The 19,371-nt window shown below is 38.8% G+C and overlaps 2 protein-coding genes across 2 annotated transcripts in view; one reads left to right on the forward strand and one right to left on the reverse strand.

Moving 5' to 3' along the window:
• The window catches only part of Sdhc (succinate dehydrogenase complex subunit C), a 43,054-nt gene extending 29,388 nt beyond the window's left edge, over positions 1-13,666 (forward strand). The window contains exons 5-6 of the mRNA XM_077109868.1: positions 9,389-9,552; positions 13,453-13,666. Of these exons, the coding sequence (XP_076965983.1) occupies positions 9,389-9,552; positions 13,453-13,557 (269 nt within the window). The 3' untranslated portion in view covers positions 13,558-13,666. The remainder of the gene's footprint in view (positions 1-9,388; positions 9,553-13,452) is intronic.
• A 2,602-nt stretch (positions 13,667-16,268) lies between these two features.
• On the reverse strand, positions 16,269-19,016 carry Cfap126 (cilia and flagella associated protein 126). Its single transcript, XM_077110054.1, has 5 exons — positions 18,934-19,016; positions 17,846-17,908; positions 17,592-17,672; positions 16,969-17,145; positions 16,269-16,493 (listed from the first exon to the last, which is right to left on the reverse strand). Exons 1-5 carry the CDS (start codon positions 18,958-18,960, stop codon positions 16,269-16,271), a joined length of 573 nt encoding a protein of 190 aa, XP_076966169.1. The 5' UTR covers positions 18,961-19,016.
• Between the last annotated feature and the right edge of the window lie 355 nt (positions 19,017-19,371).

A 19,371-nucleotide genomic window follows, 5' to 3' on the forward strand; every position in this document is an offset into this window, starting at 1 on the left:
CCTCTCTTATTGTTTCTCTTGCTGAGAAAAAAACTTTTTAGTTTAAGTAAGTCCCATTTGTTGATTCTTATTACTAACTCTTGTGCTATGGGTGTCCTATTAAGGAATTTGGAGCCAGACCCCACAATATGTAGATCGGAGCCAACTTTTTTCTTCTATCAGATGCAGAGTCTCTGATTTGCTATCAAGCTCCTTGATCCATTTTGAGTTAACTTTTGTGCATGGCGAGAGATAATCAATATAATTTGATTCATGGGAAAAGCAAAAGCTAAAGACACTGTTATTCCCATCTCAGGATTTTCATTGGGTTTGGCTGTGGCAGATTATGTGAGAGAAGGTGGTATTTCCTGTGATAAGGCAGCCATATCACAGCCTCGTATTCTAGGGGTATTGCTTGGAGGATCATTCCGCTTTACCATTTGTACATAGATCAGGGCTGAGTTTGCTCTGCTGTCTAAGCAATGTTAAGTGGCATTTGAAGTTTCTAAACTTAGTATTGGTACTGAAAATCAAAGAATAGTGGAGTTGCTCCTTCAACCTTCTAGCTTCCTATTTACCCAGATTATCAAAGACACTCCGTTGGGTCATAATGTCTTCCTAAACCTTCTCAAATTATCTCACTTTATGGTACCCTTGTGTCTTCAGTAATTTTTTAAGTCAAAAGAAGTATCAGTTTTGTTTACTAAGTGGTTATATCCAAACATCTGGTCCTACCAATTTATAATCATTTGAAAAATATATACATAGCCAGAAGTGGTGGTACATGCCCGTAATCCCAGCCATTCCAGAGACTGAGGCAGGAGGATATCATGTTCAAGACCAGCATTAGCAAGTTAGTGAGACCTCGTCTCAAAATAAAATAAAAAGGCCTGAGGATGTAGCTCACTGTTAAAGCACTTGTTTAGCATGTGTGAGGACCTAGATTTGATCCCCAGCACTAGGAGAAAAAATTCACATAAATGGAAATATTTTTACACATATGTGGAAATATATTTACGTATATTCACAAATATCTATAATTACTTACTAATGTAATATAGCCCTGTCAGACCTTATAATTTCCATCCTTTTTTCCCTACATAGGGAGATAATCTTCCAGAGTTCATAAATCACAACACTGGAACCATAACGTGCATATTTGCAGTTATGGAAAAGTGAGTATTCTTTTACAGACGTCAGATTGGGAGTAACAAATACATTTGGTTGGTGTTAGTGCACTGGTGTCTGTTGCTTAGAATTTAATCAATATTTTATCCTGAAACTGAGCTCCTTGATCAAGAGAAGTTTTTGAAGCTTTTGAATGGTTTGAATATTGATCTCAGGCTTCCGGAAGAATTAGATTAAGGACAGAGATATAGTTGGTAGAATTGGAGCAAGAAATAGAAGAGAAAATAATAGTATCTTAAGAGTGCTTAGTCTTTTTACTTTTACCAGCACTTTCATTTCACTACCAAAAAATTGTTACAACAGATACTATTTCCATTTTATAAATGAGAATTTAGATTTTGAAAAGTTAAGTGAGCTTAAGCGTAGGTAGTAGGGGAGGCAGAATTCTTTCTCAATCTCCCAAACTTTGCCAAGATTAGTAGGACCTTGTTGTAGGGGAGAGGAGAAAAATATGTGATATACATAAGATTACATTAGTGTATCTAAGACAAAGCCAGAGCAAAATAAAACTCTTAGGGCTAATGTTTCTGGGATTTGGTTTTGTTAGAAAAATGCAAAAGCATGACTTTGAAATCTCACAATCTATAAAGGCTAGGCAGGTAACTTAAATGAGTAAAGCAGATGAGTAATCAAGTGAAATACATAGCTGTTCCACTTTTTATAGAGACACAACCATAAGAAAAATTGTACCTTTTTTCCTTCCTAAAACAAAAAAGTCTGAGTACAGAGATAATCAACATGTAGTTCAATCTTGGGGACACATTAATGAGTATTGAGGGTTCTGACAGGGTTCCTGAGATATACATTGATATATGTATATCTTCAGCTGATTATTGTTATGCAGAAATTCAGACCTGATATACTGGATATTCCAGTCAAGAGTAGAAAGATGAAATATTCTTATATTTTAATGAGGGTAGGTTATTTAAATGTTTAAATAAACAAAAACAGCAAAAGAGTTGTGACCCAAACTACAGTGGTCAAGCATGTTGAGACCCTGTCTCTAAATAAAATACAAAATAGGGCTGGGATGTGGCTCAGTGGTTGAGTGCCACTGAGTTCAATTCCCAGTACCAAAAAAATAAAAAAGGAGCAGGGCGGCTGGGGATGTATGTGGCTTAGTGGTTAAGTGTCTTGGGTTTAATCCCTGGTACCAAAAGAAGGAAAAAAATTTTTTTTACAATTCCAAGCATATCACCTGGAGTTCACCTAAATTTCCTTGATAAGATTTTGGCTTTTTTTTTTTTTTTTAGCAGTTTTGAGATGTACAATACAATACACTATTATTATTTTTTTTATTGAACACGTTTGCAATAAAGCTGAAAAATAAAAAATAAAAACTATTCCTTCTGAGATTCTGTATCCTTTGACCATCATGACCCTACTCCCCTTACAACCCAGTCTCTATAACCACCATTTTACTATCTGCTTCTTTGAGTTTGATTATTTTACACAAATCAATGAGAATACACACCATTTGTCTTTCTATGCCTGGCTTGTTTCATTTAGTTTAATATTCTCCAGTTCCATCCATGTCACAAATTATAGAATTTTCTTTTTGAAGGCTGAGTAGTATTCCAATGTGTGTGTGTGTGTCTGTGTGTCTGTGTGTGTGTGTGTGAGAGAGAGAGAGAGAGAGAGAGAGAGAGGTTTTCTTTAATCATTCATCTTTAACCATTTACCTGTTGATGGATACTTAGTTTGATTTCATTACTTGACAATTGTAAATAGTGCTGCAGTAAACAATGGAGGGCAGACATTTCTTTAAAAAACTGATTTAAAATCTTTGGGGTAAATAAATACTCAGAAGTAGGATTGCTAGGTCATATGAAATTTTTATTTTTAGTTTTTTGAAGAACTGCCAAGCAGTTTTGCATAATGGCTATGCAATTTGCATTCCTTCCAATAGTGTACAAGGGTTCCCTCTTCTCCACATCCTCGAGAAACTTTTCTTTCCTCTTTTTTGCCAGTAGCTGTTCTGACCGTGTGACTGATTTGCATTTCCTTAATGATTAACAATGTGGTACAGTTTTGCATGTATCTGTTAGCCATTTTGTATGTCTTCTTTTGAAAAATATATATTCAGGATTCTTGGCCATTTTTTAAATTGGTTTTTTTGGGTTTTGCTATTAAATTGTTTGAGTTCCTTATATTTTGAATATTAATCTTATAAAATGTATGGCTTGTAAATATTTTCTCTCAGTCCCCATAAGTTATCTTTTCACACTGTTATTTCCTTTGCGTGCAGAAGCTTTTTAGCTTGGTATAATTATTAGTTAATTTTTGTATATGGTGTGATATAGGGGTCAGTTTTACTCTTCTGCATGTAGATATCCAGTTTTCCCGAGAAGAAACTATTTTTAGCCAGGTGTGGTGGCACGCCCCTGTAATCCCAGTGACTTGCTAGATTGAGGCAGGAGGATCAGAAATTCAAGACCAGCCTCAGCAATTCAATGAGATGCTGTCCTAAAAAATTATTTTAAAAAAGAAAAAAAAAAAAAAGGTTGAGGGTGTAGGTCAGTGGTAAAGCATCCCTGGGCTCTAGTACCACTCCCTTCTCACATATACACTAAAGAAGAGACTATTGTTTTCCTATGATATACTCTTGGCATCTTTGTCAAAAATCATAGTTGACCTCAGACATTCATGGATATTCATGGATTCATTTCTCGGCTCTGTTTTTTTTTGTTCCACTGGTTTAATTTTTTTTTTTTTTTTTTTTTTTTTTTTTTTTTTGCCAGTGCCAGTATTGTTTTTTTGTGGAAGTGGGGATTGAACCCAGGGATATTGTACCACTGAGCCATAGCTCCAGCTTTTAAAAAAAAAAAAAATTTATTTTGAGACAGGATTGCTGCAACCTGCACCGCTGAACCCTAGAAACCAGCAAGAGGTGATGGGGGATTAAGAGACAAACACAGAAAGAAAGCTGGAACCAGGTGGAATACTGACCTCTGATGGAGGAACAGTGACCCAGTGACCCGGAGCTAGCTCAGCATGTTTATTATATAGGGTCTCATAATCAGGAAGTTAAAACCATAGGGGTTTCTTTCTTTGTGCACTAAAAAGTTACAGACCTAGAAACATTATTGTAGCTATTCTACTGTTGCAATGCTAGGAACATCCTGTTATTATCCTGCTGCACCCAGGAAGCCCATTGTCCAGAGTTTCTGCAAAGCAAGCAGGCTTGAAGTTTGCCCCACTTGCAAGATATGCTGGTTATCTTGTTATGTTCAGAATTCTGTATCCCTAGCAGCTGTGTCTGAGCTCAAGGTCAAGAATGTTATTATTCAGTACCCAAAACTTCCTCAGGCAGGGCTTCATTACCATAGCTCCTGGGCAATCTTGCCCTGCACCTTTACACAGAAAGTTCCCAGAGAAAAGTACAGCCACAGCTCCAAAGCAGACAAAGACCATATTCCAAGTCACCACTTTCTCCACACAGGGTCTCACTAAATTGCTAAGGCTGGCCTTGAACTTGGGATTCTCTTGCCTTGGCCTCTTGAGTCTCTGGGATTACAGGTGTGTGCAACCATGCCCTATTTTTCTTTTATGCCTATTTTTCTTTTAACTCTACTTTCCCTGAATTACCCCTTCCACACTTTAAAACCTCACTTATCACTTACATGCAAATGATCCCCAAATTCATATTTTTAAATCAAAACTCAGCTAGCTTTAGACCTTTAGCTGCTTGTTGAACATCTTCACTTTTATGTTTCTTAAGCACCTGGTATATAAACATACTCTAAAACAAACCTATCTTCCCCCTCCTCCCCAAATCAATATCAAGCCCCAAGCATATCAAAACTACTGAGGTGAGGGCTGGGGTTATGGCTCAGTGGTAGAGCGCTTGCCTTGCATGCATGGGGCACTGTGTTTGATCGTCGGCAACACATAAATAAATAAAATAAAGGTATTGTGTCCATCTACAACTAAATTTTTTTAAATTTATTTAAAAAATACTACTGAGGTGAACTTAACTAAAAAACAACCTGCATTTTTTGTCGGCGGTTTCCCCTTGGTGCAATGGGCTGGCTGACAAATTAAAACTAAGAGAAATAGAATGGGGAAAAAAACCACAGGACACAGAAAGTAGTTTCAAATGTGGAGGCAGGACAGGCAAGCTGATGAAACTGATGGAGCTTCTAGATCAAATGGAGCATGCGCCTGCTTTATTTATATGGGGGAACATCAAAGAGATTGTATAGAATGTCCTTTTCCAAAAAAGGTTAAAAGTGGGCTGTTCAGTTCCTAATGGGTTATGCCCATCTCCTGAACTACTATGAGGAACTGTCCCAGCAGAGCGGAGGGAATGGTCATGTGCATTGGGCAATCTATTGACATCAGAGAGCCATGGAAGGTTTCTAGTGCCAGGTCTATCTCTCCTGGTTACCACGCCCAGAGAAGATCCTCATGTATTTCACAGATGGCTTTCTGCAGTCCTTTAAGTCTTTTTTTAGCTGTTTTTTTGTCCATTTAAACTATTTAAGCTTTACCAACTAAGACTTAGAATTAACATGGTTTTTCTATTCAAAATTCCTACCTTATTTCTCTCCTTTGATTTATCCCCCATTGATGTCATGTTTATCTTTTTAAAGGACCTCTCTGACCATATCATTCTCCAGCTTAATGACTCTCCAGTTCCATTAGTTATGGCAATATTTGCCTCAAGTAACTCTCCCTCTTACTGAGGCCATGGCAGGTTTTTCTATCTATGATATGGCCTAAGAAGCCTTCTTACTGTTGTACTCTAGACAGATATTGCTAATTGATAGAAATTGGAACTGAGATGAATTCTGGCACCAAGATGAAATCTACTTGTTATCCTTGACCAAAAAGACTACTTAGACTCTGTAGTTTAGCACATAAGGACCTTTATGATTGAACATCAAATCCTGCCTCTCCCCAATTACCAGCTTTCTATTTTTTCCTCAAAACTTAGCTTGAGTAAATCTCTGAGAAAAAGCCTTTGGAGATACTGATATTCTCCCCCTCCTACTAGATGGATTTTGATTCTTTTACTTTTTATTTTATAACATGCTGTGCACACATATACCTTTGTTATAGTGCTTATCTCTCTGTACTGTAGGTTGATGTATTTAAATATATCTACTAGACAGTAAGCTTCTTTTTTTTTTTTTTTAGAATTTTAATATTTATTTATTTTCTTAGTTATCGGCAGACACAACATCTTTGTTTTGTATGTGGTGCTGAGGATCGAACCCAGCCTGGCCCGCACACATGCCAGGCGAGCGCACTACCCCTTGAGCCACATCCCCAGCCCCCGACTGTAAGCTTCTTAAGGTCAGAGATGAGGGCTTGGTTTTCCTTTCACAAATTTAGCACATAGTATGCCCTCAATAAGTGTCAGTGAGTCAGGCACGATGGCAAACACCTGTAATCCCAGAGGCTCGGGAGACTGAGGCAGGAGGATCACAAGTTCAAAGCCAGCCTCAGCAAAAGCGAGGCACTAATCAACTCAGTGAGACCCTGTCTCTAAATAAAATACCAAAAAGGACTGTGGCTGCAGCTCAGTGGTTGAATGCCCCTGAGTTCAATTTCTGGTACCCCCCACAAAAACGTGTCAAAGAAATAAAAGAGAACATGTCTGCTACATGTGAAAATAGAACAAGCCTCTAAAAATCATACTCTCTGTGTCCTGCTTTCCATTTCCTACCATTTATGAATATTTCATGTTCTCTTAAGACTTGGAGTTGGCACAACAATATCAATAACATTAATATCAGAAGGTTCCTCCTGGGTTGGAGTTATGGCTCAGTGGTAGAGCACTTGCCTCACACGTGTGAGGCACTGGGTTTGATCTTCAGCACCACATAAAAATAAATAAAATAAAGGTATTGTGTCCATCTACAACTAAAAAATATTAAAAAAAAAAAAAAAAAAAAAGCAGACGGTTCCTGGTAGTTGAATTGTTATGATTCTAACCACTATTTGGCCTTGAGTGGAAATGGAGCAGTAAATGCTTATTAAAATAACCCTATATATTTTCAGCAGGTGTGCCCTTTCATCCTACTGTTTAGAATCATTCTGTAGTTGCTGAGGGAAATATGTAAGGATAGGAACTAAGAGATTATTTCTTTTAACAGCTTTGTGGAGCTTTATGCAGACCACATAATAATTACATATTTAAAATGTATAATTAAGTGATTTTTATACATTCACAGAGTTGTACTACAAATTAATTTTAGGATATTTTTATTACTCCTCAAAGAAACTTAATTATCGATTAGCAGTCACTCTTTACCGCATCCTCCTCAAACCATACAACCCCTTATCTGCTTTCTGGGTCCATACCCTTACCTATTCTGAACATTTTATATAATGTATTGTCCTTCATGACTGGTTTCTTTCACTTAGCATGTTTTCAAAGTTTATTCATATAATAGTATGGACCTACTTTTTTTCTTTTTATTGGTGAATAATATTCTGTGGTATTGACATATCATGTTTAATTTACACATCCATTAATTATAAGTCATTTGGAGTGTTTTCTTATTTATTTATTCATTTAGGTACTAAGGATTGAACCCAGGGGCACTTTACCACTGGGCTACACCCCCAGCCCTTTTTATATTTTATTTCTAGTCAAGTTCTTGCTAAGTTGCTTAGGGTCTTGTTAAGTTGCTGAGGCTGGCTTTGACCTTGAAGTACTCCTGCCTCAGGATTTTTGTTTTTTTGTGTGTGTAGCTCAGTGGTAGAGAGCTTGCCTTGCATTTGTGAAGCCCTGGGCTCAATCCACAGCACTACAAAATATAAATAAATGCTTGGGTTTCTAAGCCCAGCACAGTGGTGCACATCTGTAATGCCAGCAACTCAGGAGGCTGACTTAGGAGGATTGCAAATTCAAGGCCAGCCTCAGTAACTTAGTGAGGCCCTAAGCAAATGAATGAGCTGCTGTGTCAAAAAATAAAAAGGGCTAGGGATGTGGCTCAGTGGTAAAGCCCCTCTGGGTTCAATCCCCAGTACCAAAAAAAAAAAAAAAAAAAAAGAGTTCTTTATATATTCTGGATAAAGGTCCAAGTAAATTATTTTTAATTATTAAACTTGCCAAATCCTGCTTCTTTTCCTTCCAAGTATTGGTCTCAAGAATACCACCAAGGGGCTGGGGATGTGGCTCAGGCGGTAGCGCGCTCGCCTGGCATGCGTGCGGCCCGGGTTCGATCCTCAGCACCACATACAAACAAGGATGTTGTGTCCGCCGAGAACTAAAGGATGAATATTAAAAAAAAAAAAAAAAAAGAATACCACCAAATATCTGGGCGCAGTGACACATGCTTGTAATCTCCAGCAATTCAGGAAACTCAGGCAGGGGGGTCACCAGTTTGAAGCCAGCTTCAACAATTTAGCCAGACTCTAAGCAACTTAGCAAGACCCTGTCTCAAAATAAAAAAGGTTGAGGATATAGTGATAAAGCACCCCTGGGTTCAATTCCCAGTACAAAATAAAAAGGAATACCGTCTGATAAATGTCTGTACATTTAAAAAAAGTTTCTCATCAGACATATGGATTGCAGGAGTTTTATATTTTAATTATATAACAATTAGGTTTATGATCCATTTTGAGTTAAAAATTTTTTTAATAGTACTAGGGATTGAACCCAGGGGTGTTTTATCACTGAGTTATATCCCCAGCTCTTTTAATTTTTAATTTTGAGACAGGGTCCTGCTAAATTGCTGAGGCTGGCCTCAAACTCATGGTCCCCCTGCCTCAGCCTCCCAAGTCACTTGATTTTTTTTTTTGCTCCTTTCCTTGGAGAAAATACACCGTCTTTCTTACTGACATGATGATACAGCAAGAGGACTACTTCTGTCAGGAAAGGTTGTTATAAAGCAGGATGTTGAAAGGAGGAATAATCTACTAAACATACTGCAATGTGCCAGGCATAGTGGCCTGTACCAATATCCAAGGCTGAGGCAGGAGAATCTCAAGTTTGAGGCCTGCCTGGGCAATTTAGCAAGACCCTTTCTCAAAATGAAATAAAAAAAAGGCTGGGTTTGTAGCTCAGTGGAAGAGTGCCCTGGGTTCAATCCCTAGTACCAAATACACAGGTTAAAAAGAAAACTTTGTATTGAGATTACCATCAGGTTGCATCTTAACCAATCTGCCACTGTAAACTTGAACATGTATTTCAAAGTTGTATAAGGTTCCAGGATGTTACTTGTAACTGGTATGCAGTTGTGATGGGCTCTTTGTTTCTTCTTAGGGGTCTACCTCTTTGGCTTGTCAGCCCTGTTGCTCCCTGGAAACTTCGAGTCATATTTGGAATTTGTGAAATCCCTGGGTCTGGGACCATCACTGATCCACACAGCTAAATTTGCACTTGTTTTCCCTCTCATGTATCACACCTGGAATGGAATTCGACACTTGGTAAGTTGATTATGGATTTGCTTGTTTTCTGAGTGATGGGAGTGGGGAGGCTGAGAGGATCCTCATTGTTGAGTTTAGTGCTCTTCTTTCTTTTCTTTTTTGATGTTGGGGCTTGAACATAGAGCCTCACACATTCTAAGCATACATGCTGTACCAACTGAGCAATACTTTAAACCCTCAGTGCTATTCTTAAGGTTAGTTGTGCTGGACCTTCACTCAAGGTCCTCTGGGGGAAAGTTAAATAAGACCTCCTCAGCATTCCTTATCAGGTATAGTCCAGGCAGGAACTCGCAGGCTGTCAGTATGAATTCTTCCAGTTTTAAGAAAAATATAATTAAAAGAGACTCCTGAAGCCAAATCATTCATCTGGCATAGGAGCATATTTATTATATAAATATGAATTGGTACCTGTTAGGTGCCAAGCACTGTAAAAAATACTGGGGATGTCAATTATAAGTTAAGTGAACATGGTTGCTGCTTTCAGTTTACCATTCCTGTCAACACAAAGTGACAAGTCTTTTTATATTAGCTTTTGTTAGCTTGACATTAAATTATATTAACTGTTTTTGTTGTTTTTGAGTGATTATATAGAATGGGGCAACTTTAACAGAAACTGGGTGCCATGGATTCCAGATTTTTATCTTGGGTTTAAGAATCTTTTATTAGTGGACTGTAGACTGTTCATGTTGCCTCCTATATGGCCTTGGTGTCAATTCAGAACAGGTGTTTCTGTCCTTCTCATGGAGAAAATGAAGAGGGTTGGGTGCAGTGGTGCACACCTGTAATCCCAGCAACAATTTAGGGAGTTGAAGCAGAAGGATCCCAAGTTTGAGGCCAGCCTCAGCAACTTTGCAAGACCCTATCTCAAAATAAAAAAAAATAGAAAGTACTGGGGATCTAGCTCAGTAGTAGAGAACCTCAATCAATGCCCAATGCCCAAAATAATCAATAAATATAGGAATTAAGCTTTTTAAGTCAGTTTCCCTACTCCTAGTCTTGTATCCTTCCCCAAAAAAGACAATTAAAATTTTCTTTTCATCTGTAATTCCATCTCCTCTGAAGACCAAGGCAGAAGGATTGCAAGTTCAAAGCCAACCTGTACAATTTAGCAAGTCCCTATGTCAAAATAAAAAATAAAAACAACTAGGGATGTAATGCTCAGTTGCAGAATGAGCTGGGTCCATTCCGTAGTACCACAAAACAATAAAAAATCTGGTTTTCCATTACATTTAAACCTGAGCCAAGTGTCAGGTAGATGCTTTTGCCTTTCACATTAGAGTCTTAGAGAGATGCAGCACTTGTCAGATTTCCTATAGGTGGTTCAATGGAATAAAAGAAAAATAAATAAATAAAACAGACTTAATGACCTATTAAATTAAATGTATCTATTAACTGTTCCCTAGGGTAGTGTTTGGTTTGATTTAAAATGACTTTTCACTTCCCTGAGGGAAAGTTAGTGGGGAGGAAGGGCATTTCCATTAATGACTTCTTATTCCAAGGAACAAAGCTCTCTAAAGAAAATCCCTGATCAGCTTCCTCCATCCACACCCTGGTGAGAAGGAGAGGGAAGGGATGTTGCCAAAAGCTCAGTTCTTGTGTCTGATACCAATCCAGTAATGAGGACACAGTTTTGAGAAAAAGGAAAAAGGTCTATTGCTTTGCTAGCAAAGGAGAAACAGGGGATTCCTGTCCCAAAGGCTGTGATTCTGCCCATCATCAGGAACAGGAGGCTTTTAAAGTGGTGATTCAAAGGCTGCCATTCCATGTGTTCTCTGTCTGGAGTTGTAATTCACTTGTTCATTTGGGAGATAGTCATTTCTGAGATCTTCTGGTACCATCCCCAAAGTCTGGATTACTTTGTTCCTATGGTGGGTATGTACTCAGGGACAGATAACTGCCTGGGATGGGGAAGAAAGGTAATTCTGTTTGCCCTGAGATTAGGAAGGGGGAGAGATTAGGGAGGAGCAGGGTGAGAGGAAGAGAAAGAAACAATTTTAAAAATAAGTTACAGTGGCAGAGCAGCAAGGGCTATATTCAAAGCATAAAGTGTACCACTGTTACAAGGAGAGAGGTTTTACAGAATTCCCGAACTCAGGACTTTTCTGCCCTGGTTCCTGCATATGAGAGGAATTTTTTTTGGTAAGAGATGTATGAACCTAAAGGTTTTTCATTTTTATTTTTTTTTAATTTTTTCTTCTTTGTACTGGGAATTGAACCCAGGGGTGCTCAACCACTGAGCCACATCTCCAGCCCTTTTTTATTTTGACACAGAGTCTTGCTAAATTGCTGAGGCTTTGAACTTGCAGTCCTCCTGCCTCAGTCTCCCGAGCCACTGGGATTACAGGCATGTGCCATTGTACCTGGCCTAAAGGCTTTTCTTAAGCCTTTAAATTTAAAATTTTTCTTCTAAAAAGTACTAGCTCTGAGTATGATTCAGGATTTTAACTATTTCCTGTGGCAGTGTTTAGTGTTTGGCCTCTGAGCTTGGTATTTACCTTGTTGGAAGATCTAATTGGGGATTGAAGAAAGATATTGGTGTCAAAGAGTAGGAACATCATAGAGAATATCCTTCCTACTACCCACCACCCGGTAGGACTCAATACTGTGCCTCTGTAAGCAAAACAGCTTACAGATACTATGTAATCTGCTTGACTCCTAATCTGGTTTAGGTAGAACATAATTGGGGGTGTAGGTAAAGGAATGTTTTCATCTTGTTTTTTTTTTCTTTCTGGGTCTCTCTACAATTTTTCCCCAAAGTGACTCCAGTTTAATCAATTTTATACGAGTCTATAAAATTCAGACTGTGGGCAAACTTTTACTTTTTCCCCCAGGGACTCTTATAGTAATTTAGAGTGTAATATGTTAATATTCCTAGAGTACAAGAATCTAGACTCATATATTTATTTATTTAGGTACTGGGGATTTAATCCAGGAGCACTTTACCACTGAGTCACATCCCTAGTCTTTTTTCTTTTGAGTAGGGGCTCACTAAATTGCCAAGGGCCTCACTAAATTGTTGAGGCTATCCTTGAACTTGAATCCTCTTGCCTCATTGGGGTTACAGGAGTGTGCCACTGTGCCCAACTTAGACTAGTGTTTTTTAAAGTGTGGTTTCAACTAGGTGGGTAGAAAATTTAGTGAGTTACTACCACCCAAAATAGAAAATATAAAATGCAGTACACATTAGTGTGGGTAAATATTTGTTGTTTCATGAACTTTTGGTATATTATACACAGAGTTCTACCTGGTTCCAATTTGGAAGATATTAGTAGAGTCATAGTCAAAACAAAATTGAAAAACGGTATTTTAGATCCCAGAGTATTCTTTAAAATACCAATACTCTGATAGATGTTCTTAAAAGGAATTTTGTGATTGACCATACATGAATATTGTATCCCCCTTTTCAAGATTATCGGTACACATTAATAAATTGAGAGTCTTTCAGTTAAATGTTTGTCAGATTTATATGACCATGGAACTTCCCCCCACTCAATATAATGCCTTACAACATTATGCAGAACAAGTTGTGGAGAAACACAGTTCAGTAAACACTGATCTATGTGGTCTACATATGTTGACAGGAGAAAAAGGTTTATCTGTTCTGTGGGGAAGCTTTTGTATGAAGGTTCTGTGGCAGTTCTAGAGAATACTCTTTTTACCACCACCACACAGTGGGACTTGATTTTCTGTCATTGGGATAAGTGGATTTTAAGTACCATATTGAGAAGAGTAAAGGTCAAACCTTAAGATGTAAGTGCTTTTCCCCACGCAGAAAGGAGGTGCCTATTCCAATAGATAATTTGTTTTTGAGAAAGTTGCTATGACCAGGTTCTTGGGTACTGGGGGAGGAGGGGGATTTTTTTATTTTTTTTTTTTAATTTTGTTTTCCTTTTTCTACAGATGTGGGACCTAGGAAAAGGCCTGAAGATTACCCAACTCTACCAGTCTGGAGTGGTCGTCTTAGTTCTTACTGTATTGTCCTCTCTGGGGCTGGCAGCCATGTGAAGACTGAAGTTCCCAGCATCATCTTCCTACAAATTATTACATTGATTTACTTTCCTGTTTGTCAGTCACTCTTATCTCCAGTGAACAAAGTTCTCCTAATGTGTTTAAATCCTTTTGTGCTTGCAGATCCCTTTGGAACTCAGAAGAGTAGCTTGTAGAACCACAATAGTAGAAAAAGGTCCAGTTTTCCCCTTGTTTCTAATGATGGAGTGGCTGCAAAAACTCCCTTTTCCTGCCCACAGCTCACAGCCTACTCTGAGCCAAGGAGCCCTTATTCTCTTTCCATGTTGGACTTTGATTTGTGCTGAGGGTCAGCGTTTGGCTCCTTCTTCCCAAGACAGTGGAAACAATGCCAGCTCTGTAGCCTCTGCCCTGGGAACTGGGGGTGAGGCTTTGGGTGCCACTGCCTGTGGGTTGCTGGCTTAAAGGACAGTTCTGTTCATTGGTCAGAGCCCAGGGCCTTTAGCACCCACACAGTGTGACTGAAAGGAGATAGGTAGGAGTAGGGAATTATCCAGGCCCAGCTACATGGAGATAAAGAGGGTGAGTTGGTTCTTGGAGTAGATATTTCGGGAAGAAGATATATAGCAAGAGGAAGATCAAGAAAATTATCATCAACTTCAATGAAGGTTTTTGTTTTGTTTTTGCATTTCTGGAAAAGCAAACCTTTTAATGTCATGTTTTCTAATCCAAGTTCATGTATTATCTTTTTCTGAAACTGAATTAAAACACTCATTTTATCTCTGACTCTCCTTGAAATCTAAGGAAACCAAGAGAATTACTTTTCCTTTACCTCCCTCAGGTCTCAGGCATTTATACCCACTAGTGAATTTTCCCAGGAGGGACCCTACAACTGACCACTTAGAAATTTTCATGGATTGAAAATTTGATTAGCCAGAGATTCAAATATCACAGAGAAGCCTCCACAGAAAAGGAAAAGAAGCTAAGCATGTGCAGAACTTTTAGGTTATTAAAGGCTCCAAAATCCTATTGAGAATTATATGCCTCATTATTACAGTTCAGCAAATTTTCCCACCATAGGACCAGCTAAGGGATGATGACCTAAGATTTAGGGGGTCAAGAGGGTATTGAAATCTGAGGGGCCCCCCATATATGTATATAATGGTTAGATTTAATGCTTTTATAACCCATAAATGTCTGGCCTTTGGGCCCCTAAATCCCTTGGCAGAAGTTCTGTTTTGATAGTCTGCAAATTTTGGGGTTTTGTTTTGTCTTGTTTGTTTTTGGTACTAGGGACTGAACCCAGGGGCACTCAACCAATGAGCCACATCCCCATCCCTTTTTATTTTGAGACAGGGTCTTGCTAAGTTGCTTAGGGCCTTGTTAAATTGCTGAGGCTAGTTTTTGAACTTGGGATCCTCCTGCCTTGGCCTCCAAGTAACTGATACTACAAGCTTTTGTCACTGCCTGGAAAGAGATGGCTCTTGTTGGCCAACTAGTTAATCCTGAGGGTAGGAGAGGAATAACAGTGACCTCTAACTGGTGTCAGTTGGATAGGAAGGGCTTAAGACAGTGGAAACTGCTACCTTAACAGTTTCTCTCCCAGTTCCCAGTCTTCCATCTAAGTAATGATCACTTTCCCCTTTTTGCTAGCCTTACTCTGGGAAGTCTTGCAGCTTTCCTCCAGCTTAATCCAGCTCGCATCTACTTTGTCCTTTGAGTGAGGTACGAGTATTCATGAGGGAATGATTTGGCTTTGGAACTGGGGAAGGATTGGCAAGGGCATTAAATTTAACAGCCAGGAAGATGCAGAACAGGGTCAATGATAAGCATGTTGGAATCTGCAAAATGGATCGGAGGCTTTTTGACTTTCATTTTTCAATACTGGGAATAGAACCCAGAGCCTTGGACATGCTACGTAAGTGCTCTACCACTAAGCAACATCCCTAGCCTCTACTTCTTGAATTTTTTGGTGGCTTGTCACCAGTGTAGTTATTTATGAGTCGAGTAGTAGGACATCATGATTGTTTTTCAACCATAAATTTGTACTTGCTCCCTCATTTTATTTTTCTTGTGTCTTCTAATCATTTCCATACTTAAGTTTCCAAACTGTATAATTTTGCTTAGATAAGGATAATGTCTTCTACTTTGGATTTCTATACCCTTTTTGTTGTTTCTAGTTGTGGTGAACCCAGGGCCTCACATGTTAGGCAAGCACTCTGCCACTGGGATATACCTTTAGCCCCTCCATATCTTTCCTTGTCACCTTCTTCAAACATACTCTCTATATATTTTACTTAAGATTTTGAAGTAGAATGAAAAATAAAGGGCAAGAATGGATTTTTTGAGGTTCTTCCCTTTTGCTATAAAATTAAGCCAGTTTTCTCTTGGTCATTTCTGAGTATAACTAACTCAAGTCTTGTGGAAATGTTTGCACCCCAAACCATTGTAAATTTTTTTTCACCTCTACAATTATGGGTTACATGAGGCAGCCATACTGCCGGGTCCTGGGCATGTAGCTATTTGGTAGAGGCCTTGCTTATCATATGAGAGGCCCTGGACTCAATCCTTAGCACCATAAGGGGGAAAAAAAAAAGAGAAAATCCAAATCAGTAAAAGATTCAACAAACAATATTTATTATTTAAATTTGCCTTTACTCTGGGTTTAAATTTCTCTGTTCCACATTTTGGACTAGGTGTTTTTGGTTACTTTACTCAATCTAAGTATATTTCTGTATCTCAGTTATCTCTCAGTGTTCCAGCATACCTGCACTTCTAGGTGGACTATTAAGAGAGTTAACTGGGCTTTGGGGACCTGGAGTATGACCTGCAGAGGGATGTGGGCTATGGGGTTGATCTGAGGGATTAGGATTGGTAGCTATAAAGTTTGGAATTATGGTTGGACTTGGTACATGTTGTACAGTCTTTGTGATAGACTTCGTCCTGAGTTTCTTCTGACTCTCTGGATCATTGGGCTGTTGAGAGGAGAATAGAACAGACATGTTTCTGGTGAGGCCCAGAATATTCCCAATCCACCTCAGAATCCTGACTCCCTTATTCCCCTACCATGGGCAGAAAGTTGGGTTTCTGATTGTGTGTGCGTCTGTGTACACATGCATTAGGGATTGAACCCAAGGGTGCTTTACCACTGAGCTACATTCCCAGTTCTTTTTATTTTTATTTTGAGACAGTCTTGCTAAATTGCCCAGATAGGACTTCAACTGCAGTTCTCCTGTCTCAGCCTCCCCTGTAGCTGCACCACCATGCTTGGTAGGTTTCAAATAAAAATTTGGTTCTCCTAACCTCCCCTTCAGGCCTCAGAAAGTGATTAGGGACTAGACAAGATTGAATGGTTAGAGTTCCCCCTGCTGGGACAATGTTGGCATAACAATAGACATTTTTTGAGGTTGGAGGTGATGGGATTTCAGGTTAAGTAGGAAGAATAAATACCTTGCCTAAGATTTCAGGACGCAACCCATTACAGGCCTTGAGTAAATCAGGATTTTTCTGTATCCATTCAGTGAGGGAGGCAGCACCAGCAGTTGTTCGGGAAGTCAAGGTCACTCGAGCAGGAGGTATCTTCTGAGGCATTTGCCAGGTGCCCATGAAAGTACCCCAGGGACTTACCTAAAAGGAAAAGGGATTCTTCAAGGCTTTTCACTGCCTGTAAATTCCTATTGGTAGGACCTTTGTTTGTCTTCTTTCTTCCTTAGGGAGTGCATGGTAATGAAACAAGGCTAAAAGCATAATCCCTCCCCTGCCTTTTCCCTCTCCCTCAATTAGGAATTTTTTTCAACATTTTCCTTCTAAATTCTGTATCCTTAGGCTAAGAGGATCAAGAGTCCCCCAAGTATCATCACCCAAGGACATTTGTTTATACAGTTCATTCATCTGCTTATAGATTCGTATGCTAAGCACAACTCTTTCCTAGTAGATAAACTAGCTGGGAGTTTGGCATACTCAAAACATGAATTAAATTGAACTTTAATTTCTTAAGAGAGTGCCTGCAGTCTCCCAGTTCTATGCCTCAGTTCTTTAACCTTTCTTGATAAGAATGGAGATGGGTATCTCACCTTGGAACGGGGCACTGAAGGCAACAGATGACCACGATCATTGGCGATAATCTGGGTGTAGCCTTCATGGGAAGAGATTTTCTGGGGTAGAGGTGGAAGAGAGAAATGCTTATTAGTACAATAGAGGGAGGATATATCTGAGGAGCTTGAACTAGAGTTTGGGGAGTAGAGGACAGGAAGTTTAGAGAAGACTAAAAAGGGGTGATAGGATTACAGAGAGCATAATGTAAAGGATCATAACAAACATGGTATACCTCTTTTGTTGGTTTGGCAGGAGACCAGTTCTGCAGAATCTTAGGTGAGAAAGCTTTTTCATACTGTAGAGACAAATGAGAATTCGTATCAAGTTAAAAGTTTCCAAGCTTGGGCTGATATAGGCTTAGCGGGAGAGGGATTGTTTAGCATGTGAGAGGTCCTGGGTTCAATCCTCAGCATGGCTTTAAAAAGAAAAACAAGCCCCAAACCTAGGAAATGATGAATAGGCCCCTCCTGAATTGCTGGGATTAGAGGCCTATGCCATCATGCCCAGCATTAAACATAGTTCTTTAGATTTTAAAACTAAGGGCTTGCAACAAGTAGCAATTGAGCACTTGAAATATGACTAGTCCAAATCGAGAGCTTTTTAAATATAAAGGACTTTGAAGACATAGTACAATAAAATATCTGAATATAACTTAAAAATACTGATTAGATGTTCAAATATTTTAGATTTAAATTGGGTTAAATTACAACACTGAAATTATTTTTAATTTTCATGTAGCTACTAGAAAATTTGAAATTATATTTGTGACTCTCACTCTTTTATTGAGCAGTGCTGACCAAGAGTTGGTGAACTATGTCTTATGGGCTAAATCCACATCACTACCTGTATTTGGATGGCCTGAGAGCTAAGAATGATTTAGACAAATGTTTGCAATTGATTTGCCAAAATGGAACACTATTAATACCAATTAAGCAAAATATTTTCTTACCCTGAAAGAATTCCATTTTTTTCATTAGTATTAGAAAAAAAAGATGTGCTCAGTTTTTATGTTTTGAATTTTGCTAAAAATTTTACAGAGAAGTATTTCTCTTATAAGTGTCTACATAATATTCTTGACTTTGCTACTTGGCAGCAAAGCCTAAAATATTTACTTTCTGACCAGTTACTGAAAAGAATTCTGACCTCTGGTTTACATCTTACAAATTGAACCCAGAGACACCTTTTGCTTATCTCTGGACCCTCCCAATCAGCCCACTGTCAGCTGTCTGTTCAAAAATCAGAATCCTATGGGAGAAGCCAGGCCAAAGATAGAATTGGGAAGGCAAAATTTAATGTTAGAGAAGTGGAGAAAGAACTTACCTGATTGGCACTGTAGTTGGTGGCCATGATCCTGTACTGTTTACATGTGTTGCTTGGAAACCTCAGAAGGCAGACCTTCTTGGGCTACCTTCCAATCAGCCTGTTACTTCATTGGCTCACATTGCCCCCATCTTTCTTTCTGAAACTTAGTTTCATTTTAGAGAAGTAAGGTACTGTAAACATGAGAAAATTGGCTGGATAGCAGACCCACCTCCCACCCTCCCCTCTCTAACATAACTTACCCCTGCTTAAGAACTTCCGTGTTGTGTTGGGTATTTTTAAAAACTTTAACAAACCATGGAATCCCAAGAGCTGTGTTTGTTGGGCAATGTAGCACAATATACTACAGATTGTAGAGCTGGAAACTGAGGTTTGAATCTTTGACATGGGAACATAGAAGCTATATGGCCTTAAGCAGCTGGCTTCCTTTCATTAAAT

The sequence above is a fragment of the Callospermophilus lateralis genome, chromosome 7 (genome assembly GCF_048772815.1).
Source record: "Callospermophilus lateralis isolate mCalLat2 chromosome 7, mCalLat2.hap1, whole genome shotgun sequence".
Lineage (NCBI taxonomy): Eukaryota > Metazoa > Chordata > Mammalia > Rodentia > Sciuridae > Callospermophilus > Callospermophilus lateralis.